A 10,952-nucleotide genomic window follows, 5' to 3' on the forward strand; every position below is an offset into this window, starting at 1 on the left:
AATCACGTTGTAAAATGCACTGTGAATAGGTAATGTTTTAGTTCAGCTGTTTTGTCCGTCGCTATGACGGAATTATTTTGCTTTTTATTAAACGCATTCTGGAGCATGTAACGTCCAGTTAAAATATTTGCACATGTTTACATACAGGTACGTTTTATTTTGCAGATGACATTGGCGGATGTGTTGATATACAATATTACATTTAACATCGAACAATTCACAAACGTTGTTCTGGACAAATGGCCCAAGATAATGGCTGTCTGCAAGAAAGTGGAGACGAATCCTAAAATTGACGCTTGGCTGGAGAAAAGACCAGTCACGGATTACTGAAAAAGGAAATCCCATAAATATCCACATTTCTACACGGTTGGAAAAACCACCCACAATCTTTGTAAGAAAAGAAAATTGACCACTGTTAATATGTTCAGGTCCTTGATTGGCTTGATCTTTGAACTTGTTGCAGGGAAGAAGTATCTTGTAACGTTGTCATAGTACTATTTATTAATCTTCCACGAAGGTACCCAAAATGTGTCCCTTTACTCACACCTATATTCAATTTTACAATCTGGTAAAAGTTTATATTTTCATTTAGTTCACTTTTCCTTTTTGTGGAATATTGTTATATTCCTGATGGCTAAAGCGGAATGTTTTGTAGTATAAAAGATAAAAGACCATTCATGAAAACCCCCATCTCTCTCTCTCTCTCTCTCTCTCTCTCTCTCTCTCTATGAGCGAGCTACTATTTGTACTTGTCTTTGTCCATCAACAGGTTGTCTTTTCGCATTGTGTACGGGGGTGGGGTGCTGGGGCTGAATCTTGGATGTGTAGTACCATGAGGTTCCGAGTTTGATAACTACATTTCGGCCAGTGCAGGGGTAGGTGGGTTGTTGCCCATTTTGAGATCACTAGTTTCGGAAAACCTTGACAAACATTGTTGCAAGTTGGCAATGTCATTTTTAGATCAACGGTGCCTCTTCAAATTATTATACTTACCGAGATGTTGCGCTGTAGAATGCGAAGGAAAATGCACTAAACGAAACAAGTCAGTTAAATACATTACAGCGAAGTGAAGGTGGATGACAACAAATTGTTCAGTACGACCAGGACCTTGGCTCCAATCAGGCTACTTTATAAACTGCCTTCAGATCCCACTATTGTCGATCGAACGATTTTGCCAGTAGTGTCTTTTAGATGAAGTAAATTTTAGAGTAATTATACTAAAAGCTGATTTTGAAAGGTGAAATAATGGTTGAAATATCGACTGGAACTGGTATGCTGGCTTGACAGAAAGTGACCGATGACGAGCTTTGAACCGAAACATATCTGCTTGAATGATGAAGAACACTTTGCAGGTGTATTTACGTCCTACGTCAGCCATAGTTAACCATGGATTCGTCAGCATATATTTTTTATTGTTAACTGCAACCATCTCAAGATAATTAACTTTCTGGATGGCCCTGCGTAGACAAGGCCAACGGGGGTGGGGGGTGGGGGGACAGGTGATATATCCGTAAGGGGGCCCGGGCCAAGCAACACTTTAATTTTATAAAAGAAAAAACAAGAACTGTCTCCCGGGTGTTTCTTACCCCAGGGCACGTGATCACTCTCTACGACCTTAAGCTGCGTCGATAGTGCATTTTGAGTCGTGCCTCCATCAACAAATTGTTTTGCCTTTTTTGTAGGATTTTATTTATTAAAAGGTTAAAATGAAACATAATTTTAGCTTTCTCTATATCGCAAAATCTTTGATATTTGAAAATCGTTTTAATGATCTGCCATTCCGTATAGCTAATTTTACCTATATAAAAGAAAATCTGTATTCTGTTGATTAGTTGTTAAACACAATCTAATATCTTAATTGTAATCAGCATAAGGACAATTCCTCGTAAATATATGAACATGTGATCTTGGAAAACAAAAATGGGCTATGCTCTCTGTATCACTTACATTGTCAAAAATCTTAGTTTCGGAGTTGATGTACTTAGTACCCATTGTCAAACTCGTCCGTTTCGAAGGTTAGTAAATCTTTAATGCGTCGGATGCACTCGTCCACTGAGCCTTTGACGTCGGCATAGTTGTTATGGAATGTCATTACGTTCAAAGCGCACACAGTCTTCGCCTTTGAAACCATAACGTTTGACAACACACACTAACTCAAAATTATCTGTACATGATTATAGGATTAAACGCTCTGCTCGCGGAAAAAAGTTGCACAAATTCTTTTCTCCCAAAAAATTTAATGTTGGTTTTCGTTTTGAAAATTACCCATTAACATCTACATTTGCCAAGGTTTTGATATGTTAACATATCTACACCTTGGTTGATCGATCCGATACTTGGGTACTTTGGGTTCTCGAGTTTCATTGGCCGCAGCGGCAAGCCACCACATCCAATCAGAATCAAGTTTAAATTTGAACACTGTTCCTACGTGATCGAGACAACGGTAGCATCCAACTGGAATGGACTCGTAAATAAGCAATTTCATTGCCGGCCCGTTTTTGCTCAAATCCAGCATTTTCCTCTAATGCACATATAATGGCTTCTTTCTGGTAAGTAGTCGGCTTTTCAGTTAAACTTAAAGTATATTTTTGAAGTCAGTTGCCTGTATCATTTTCGGCTGATGTACAATGCACCGCTGTTACACGCTGTTAGTTGCCGTTATATACCAAGGGATGCAACTCGTGAAATCCAATAGATGTCGCTAGTTTAAAAGCTCTGAAATATCGGATCGATCCGCCAAGGTGTAGCGAGGTTAACATCTCGGAACACTGCGTGGTAGTTTAAATCAATGTACAGGTATTTAGTTGTCTGCATTTTACAATGCGAATGAAGCGATGAAAGTAAAACTACGTGTGTGCATTGTATTAAAAATACGAACGAAGCGATATAAGTAATAAGAAATGCATTATACTATAAAATACGAATGAAACGTTACAAGTAAAAATGGCATGTCATATGGACTGTATTAAAAAACAAAAAACATGTGCTTATACCTACGCAGATAATAAATTATGAGAGCAGATTCTTTTCGATCACAAGGATATGAGAATTGCACTCGTGCAACAATTCATTTGTGATCCGCAGAGCATTTTAAACTCGTATCATTTGTGGATTTAAAACGCACATATCATTTTATAGATTTAAAACTCGCATAGTAGCCTTTGTGGTACGGTTCAAATCAACGCATGATACGATAAACATTTCTTCTATCGATAGCATTACGAGTTTGAGATTGATCGTGACACAAAATTTATATGTGCAGTTGAGGGGGCTGGAAAAGAGTGGGCAGAATTTTTTGTAATGTGGGAGCAGAATATATTGCTATGCTACTATGTGCTTTAAAGAAACGCTTTTAGCAAAAAGATTTCTGCAATTTGTTTAAATACAGAAGAGATGGCTATAATATAGTACGATATACTTGGGAGAAAACCCCTGTTTGGTAATAGAACTGGAAGACTGCATTTGTATAGTGCGTACGACTTTGAAATATTGTCCCAAAATTTTGATTACAGACGGCTATTAATAAAAATTGTCATTAACAACGTCGCAAATAGGTATGTGATGGGTTGTTTTAAGCGTTTCGACAAAACACTCGTGACCTTACCCTAGTTCCACTAAACGTTTCAAAATGTCTTCTACAAATAGAAATTTGAACATCTCTTATACTTTGGTCAGCAGTGGACGTTTCTCTCAGAACATTCAGCAGGTACAAGGATGTAAAATACAGTAAATACATCTCGATTTCCTTAAAGGGATCTTGCCTTATCCTTGAAGGGATCGTGCCTTATCAATAAGGAAATTATGAGAATCTCCCCATAATCGATGAATTCCTCAACACTTTTCGCAAGGGGAGACGTTTGTATGTTAAATTTAAAAACAAAATGATTTTGCATGTTTTACACTTTTTCTGACAAATATTGAAATTGTAGGAAGCATCATAAGACAATGTAAAATCTCATTTTGAGGTGAAATTGAGAATTTTGATCGAAGACTAGCATGTTCTCGTGTATATAAAATAGGAGATTAATGCTGACCTTATAAAACGTACATTGATGAAATGATGAGGTTGTATGATGATCGAATTGAAATCAGACATAAAAATATTCGAGGATTACTACCTGTACATGCATAGCTTCAGAGATTAGGAAATAAGGAAATGCCAAATAACGGTGACGGCAAGGAAAACCAAGCGAATAACAAGGAAATAACATATATTATGAAAGGAGCATGTCTGGTACTCAACCCAGCTTATAAATGTTTCGATGAAAAATATAATGAAAATAAATTAGAAATAGATATTATTAATATATTTCAGTCGAATCTAAAATTTTAACCGAAGTCCACAAAAGTTTCGGGTTTGTACAGAGAATGTCAGTCTTACAGCTCAATGGCATTTTTTCGGTTAAAAGAGGATGTTCAGAATGTTTCAACACGGTCAAGACATTTTTTTAATCCCATCGAAGAACATGCATGTACAATGTGCTATGACTAATTGTTTCTATCACATCGTAAACAATCTTACAAAATGCTAGGAATCGGAAGGTTTTCATTGTCAATTTGTGATTGCTTTTTGTATATCTTTCCTCGCGTATCTTATAGATAAAAAGAAAGATCTATTCCTGAGCATGAGCTATTTACTTTCGTTTGCTCAATAGAGAAACATCATTTTAAACAAATATCTTGGCTGAAAACGTCTGATGGCGTTCGGATCAGAGATGATGTAATTTCCCTAATGATGTAAAGGAATGTCTGCAGGTTTTATGTCCATCGCTGCAAGCATTCACCTCTCTCTTTGATGAAACATTTATTTTAAAAGGAATAAAACAACAATAATCGTTACATTTTTTTACGATATCTGTCAAACAATACTTGTACCACATACTTCTTCACAGATATATTGCTAGTATTGAATTTCAGGTCGAGCCAGATATAACTGGAAAAGACGTAGCAAAGTTCGCTGATCCCCCATATTTTTTTTCTACAGAGAAATATTTAGACACTTCTGTTGTACAGTTATCAGCGTATTCAGGAGCAGGTATAAACCATAAATGTACCCTGCATATCGAGGTAAAAAGGTCGAAATGAAGCCATCCTTTTCCTTTGATCGCATGCGCATTGCAACTTCAAATTTTTAAACTGAAACTGGTAAATGTAGATAACTTATTGAGTGTTTATTATACACAACTTCACACTCGAGAGTTGCATCAGCTTCATTAATGTAATTTCCAGATGTGGAGGCTGGAGTAATCTTTAGGGATTATGAAAACGGACACATGACAGGAGATGTGGCATTTTGCTGCAGAAATGTTGATTGTTTTTAGATTTCAAAGCATCTTTCACATGAGGTTAGAAACGGAAAGATGGATTTGTAGGTTCTACAACTGTTCTTTTCCTCTGTGTGTCTTTCTTTGTCTTGGGTACAGTCCAGTTACTTTTCTTCAGTTCTGAGACAGCCTGGAACACGCAGAAATAAAGCGCAGCACTATTTGCTTTATACCTCAGATTATATGGGCCAATATGGGTCGATAAGAGTTATCGACCCATATTGGCCCATAGAATCCGAGGTATAAAACAGAGTGAACAAGTGATCAAGTTTTCCTTTCTTCAAAAACTACACACCGTATTTTCAGCGGCTGGTTTCAAAATGTATTGCCATACTTGTCTCCTATTACGAAACTTAGAAAAACGTTTCCTTACAATAGCTTTTACCGTGGATTTTATTGCAGTGGAAGATCCGATTGCATCAAATGATGCGTGCTGTGACCGAGTGGTCTAAAGCGCTCTCCGTTACGGATCACTGCCATCTCACCTCTGTCTGCGTGGGTTCGAGTCTCGGATTCGGCCAATGTGGGTATGTGAGGAAGCTTGCCAGCAGCTTCTCGTGGGTCGGTGGTTCTTTCCATGGATTTCCCGGGTTCTTCCTCCACCATTAATTCTAGCCGCCATGTATAGCATATTGTGTGCTACAAAATGGCGTTAAACCCTACAACAACAAAAAATCCTTATGCCATAAGACAGTGACCTTTACACGCTTTCACACTCTTGAGACTGAAAAAGTTCCTTTTAATATTAAATAAGCATATTCTCATTGAGAAAATAAATGTCTTAGTAGGAGTTTTACTATTGTTCTAGTAAGTTCGGATTAGGCGACAAGCTATTTTTACTGTCTAGACTGATTCATAACTAAGTAACAGAACAAATCACGAGGAGATATGTACAGGGCGAGATCATGTTTTAGCTTTGCATACGTGATGTCCATAAAATGGATTTATTTCCGGTTTATTCAATGTATTCTGGAGTAAGGGTAGATTTAACTACGTATGTATGTGTGTGTGTGTGTGTAAATGTGGATTTAAATAAACGCAACTATAACTGTTAATATTACAACTTTTATGCACGTATATCTGAGACTGCATCATTAGTGATGCTCACGTGTTTTGGCTGGCGTAATTGTCTTTCAAAACTTGTATTAATCCTCTCTGTGAACAAGGTCATTATTCTGAACTATCAGATGTTCTCATTGCAAGATCAAATGTGCATAGCAGAAGGCAGAACTGATTGCGGTAGAGGTTGATTTAATAAATTTACCTGGATTTATTCTCGTATAAATGAATGTGTGCAAAAGTGTTAAGTCACAGTATCTTAGGTACACCATTACTGTTTGGTTCGCTTATCGGCACAATTCATAATTTCCTCGTAGGGAAACTAATGATAACCAGGAATATCAGCATGAAAGTCAATGCTGTCAATCAGAACCAAACAGATAATGCCCATTTGTGGATTGATTTTGTTCTGCAACGTTCTTGCTTTATCTTTCAATCAGTTTTAGCATGTGTATCTCCCAGAAAAGAGGAAGTTCCTACTATTCAGCCAAATTTTCGACTCTAAAATTCGTGCTCTTGGACTAGTTAGCATTTCAGTACTTAAGAGTACGCCTGAATATATATATATATATATATATATATATATATATATATATATATATATATATATATATATATATATCTTACATGAAATCAACTCGAACCCGTCAACCTATTCGCGCTATCATTAAGAAGTCATCATTATCTTCATTAGAGACAGTAGCAGCATCAGCAACAACGACAAAGTAAAAAACAACAATGTCAGATATTAACAACAACGACAAAGGAATAGAGAAACTTCTTTTGAAAAGAAGTTTCTAAATTTAATTATGTTCATATCTCCGTAGATCGGGTATAAAATTAATAATGTCGTCACCATCTTCATTTAACAATTTTTGCCTTTTCATTAAAATCTTTTAAGTACATTATAACATCTCTGATCATCAACTGATGGTGCAGCTAGATCCAATTTGTCCCACTTTAACCGTCTCATTATAAGATTAAGCAGTAATTGTGTTTTACCAGACTCAGATGGACCTATTATGATCATTCTGATAGAATTTGGTAATGCTGAAATATGTTTTACTGGCTTTTGCTTTCGTGTCGCTGAGAATCAGATACATCCATATTATAAATATACATGAATCTATATTGTTTACGTTGTACAGTTAAAACTCCAACTACTGATTTAGTCAGGGTTACAACAAAAAATGGAAAAATAGCATATGGTGGAAGATGTGCAATATGTAACAGCACTTTTTTCTCTCGTTTTTACCCAGAATTCAACGTAAAGGCGGGGGTGATATTGCTACATTAATGTCAACATTTCCAGGAACTCCATGGGCTAAATACCCAGGAGAAAATAATCTTCCAGGATATAATCAGTGTCGTCCTGGAACCCGATTTGATATCAGACTTGATAAACAAGATCAACCGAGACCTGGTGAATATCCAATAAATAAAATTGATAAAGCATGTCATATTCATGATGTTGCCTATAAAAGTAATGATTTATAAAAGAGACATATTGCAGATGTTGAATTAATTCATATATTAAATTCCATAAAAGATTTATTTTTCAAAGAGAAATTAGCTTGATTGATAATAAAATCTGCAATGAAAGGTAAACTACTATTCGGAGCCGGCAATTAATCAACCAGTTATTGAAATAATGGAATCAATTTATTATAGCCCAAGGAGATATTGGACAGGTAGTGCAGCAGTTAGTAAACTTGCTGATGCAGCAGGCGTCGAACGTTCTGCCGCCGCAAATTGGTTAGCACGACAGGCAATATGGCAAAGTGAACTACCACCAATTAAACGAATTCAGCATGCACGTTTTGATGTCAGCACCCCTAATGAAGTTCATCAAGCAGATATTTTGTTTTTACCACATGATACTATTAAAACTGGTAGACATCAAAATAACATACAAATACGCGTTGACTGTCGTTGATGTTCCAAGTAGGTATAAAGAAGCAGAGCCACTATCAGCTAAAACAGCTCCTGAAGTTATATCTGCTTTTGAACGAATTTATCAACAAGGACCATTGCGATGGCCACAACTATTACAGGTTGATCCTGGCAAGGAATTTCTTGGTGCAGTATCATCTCTCATGAGAAAACATAACGTCGAAATTAGACGAGGACATGCTGCAATACATCGTGATCAGGAAATTGTTGAACGATTTAATCGAATACTTGCTGAGCGGTTATTTGGATATCAGTATGCGAAGGAAATAATTCAAGATACGAGATCTCGCGAATGGGTTGCAGGTGACAGCTGCATTAAATAATGAAATTACTCGAATGACTGCCATGAAACCTATTAATGCGATTACAAAAAAGCACATACCAATTAAACGAAATGATTTTTCAAAACAACCAGTATCAGGTAATGTTAGTCAGGTATTTATATGAACCCGGTGAACTTGAAGGCGGTAAAAAAAAGAGCCACTGATCCTATTTGGAATGTAACGACACATACAATATCTAGCGTGGTAAGATATACTGGTAGACCTGCAATCTACAGATTAGATTCAACTGCTCATCAACGTGGATTTTTACGTGAACAGTTACAAGTAATTCCTGAAGACACGCAATTACCACCGCATTCACTTAACTAGCACCTCGACGTCGGTTATATTCAAGGCAGGTCAGCATTACATTTTCGCGTGTATGACCAAACTTATTAATTCTGTCTACGGTGAATTGTCTTGGATCATTACTCGAGTATCGCCACAACATTACTGTATTACAGCTCATACAATGATTATTTTGATGTTGTTTCAGCGTCATTATAAATTCTGCAGCAATATCAAATTCGCGTTTATTTTTTTGTCTCACTGTTTATAGTTAACTAAATTTTTTTAATTATATCATTGTCAATAAAAACGCCAGTGGTTTCTGTAACGTCTATAATAACCCTCCGCACTTGAGATATTTTTCTAACTCTAGACACTGCGAGATAAACTAAATTTGACCATTCGATACGTTCATCGACGATCCAGACTCGCGTATCAGAAATAGTTAACCCCTTAGATGAATGAATCGTCATTGCGTATCCTGGCGTCCACGGAGATTTGTCAATAGATGACGCGCTTTCAACAACATTGACAGGAACTAAAGCAATATCATTTAACACAAGATTTTGTTTCTCTGACGATCCTGGTATACTAATGTCGATATTCTGCCGTCACGTATCAGCCGGTCGATAACATAATGGTAAGGGTAGAGTTGAAATTTTTTCTTTATGTAACATAAATAACTGTTGTTGAAGTGTATCACGAACTATCTTTCTACTTGCAACAATCAAATCATCAGGTTTCCATAAATTCCAAAAGTTGCTCATAGGAGTTTCTGAAATTATCTCGCGCATTATTTCACACAGATCTGTATTCGGTTGTAGTTTGATTAATTTTTTAAACTCTCTTAATTCTGAATCAAGCGCTCTATGATCATCAGTTAATAATCAACAAAATTCCTCAGCCATTCGTGTGGAGACAATCCAGCAAAAGGTGTTGGTTGACCATGATTGCCGCACATTATTACAGTAGTATTTTTTTAAAATAACCAATCAAGAAATATTTTTAATGTTTCTAACGACACTGTACATATTTCATCCCAAACGATAATCTTTGGAATGTATTTTTCGCCCATTCGATCAGGAGTCCATGCTTCTCATTTCCATCGAAAAGAGCTGTGATAAGTCCATGATTTAATATTTCTTTCTCATTTCTCTTGCGAGTCTGTGTGTAGGGGTTAAAACGACCATATAAAAATTCCGAAATAGTTCAATCACGCAAGTTGTTTTACCAGACCCTCCAGGCCCATTGAGATAAACTATTTTATGTCTAGTTACGGGATCATCGACTGATGGTGCAGATGATAGCTTTAATGTCTGATATTTTCTTCAATAAATATCTCTCATTTCAACATCAGCGGATTCAGAAAAATCGATTATATTTACTTGTTTTATTCTCCATTCGCCCCATGATGCATAAGTGTCGATATTTAAGTTTTCCAACCGTCCTGAACATTTTTTATTGATATAAAACAAACCCTGGGCAAATTTAGAAACTCTGTTTATCATCGATAATAGATTTACCGAAACGTATGCGAGTATTGAAGAATTTAAATGAGTAAATTGTGGTGACTCACCGTCCATTAAACTCACAATTATACCTAATTTAGTTCAGTCCGATAAGTTAGCATTACTTCTACTTCTAAATGTTTTTTTTTAAAAATTATATCAGCAATTATAAAATCTAACTCAGCATCGTCTATAATCAATCTTGTGCAATGTTGCTTATGATCGTATGATTCTCCTTGGGTAAATTTACCGATTATTTTTCTGCCGAGATCTTTTGCGATTTTATTTTCATAATCGGTTGTATCAGGATTTTCATCATCAGAATATTTCTTTTGTTGTGGTAGCCAAACTTCTTTCTGCGGACGATATGATATAATTGCTTCATCTACTGTCAGAAATATCAGTATTTTTACATCGAGCATATACCGTAATAATGCTGTTGGTGCCCACAATTTTTCTGAAAAATGTTTGCCAAGCCAAACATAACAAATAGGATC

The 10,952-nt window shown here is 36.2% G+C and overlaps 1 protein-coding gene across 1 annotated transcript in view; it reads left to right on the forward strand.

Moving 5' to 3' along the window:
* The window catches only part of LOC149796196 (uncharacterized), a 44,777-nt gene extending 44,190 nt beyond the window's left edge, over positions 1 to 587 (forward strand). Inside the window, exon 10 of the mRNA XM_089963938.1 lies at positions 166 to 587. Coding sequence (XP_089820064.1) covers positions 166 to 330 — 165 coding nt within the window. The 3' untranslated portion in view covers positions 331 to 587. The remainder of the gene's footprint in view (positions 1 to 165) is intronic.
* The last annotated feature ends 10,365 nt before the right edge of the window (positions 588 to 10,952 follow it).

Source organism: Sinohyriopsis cumingii, chromosome 7 (assembly GCF_028554795.1).
Source record: "Sinohyriopsis cumingii isolate HCF-2022 chromosome 7, ASM2855479v2, whole genome shotgun sequence".
In the NCBI taxonomy this organism is placed as follows: Eukaryota; Metazoa; Mollusca; class Bivalvia; order Unionida; family Unionidae; genus Sinohyriopsis; species Sinohyriopsis cumingii.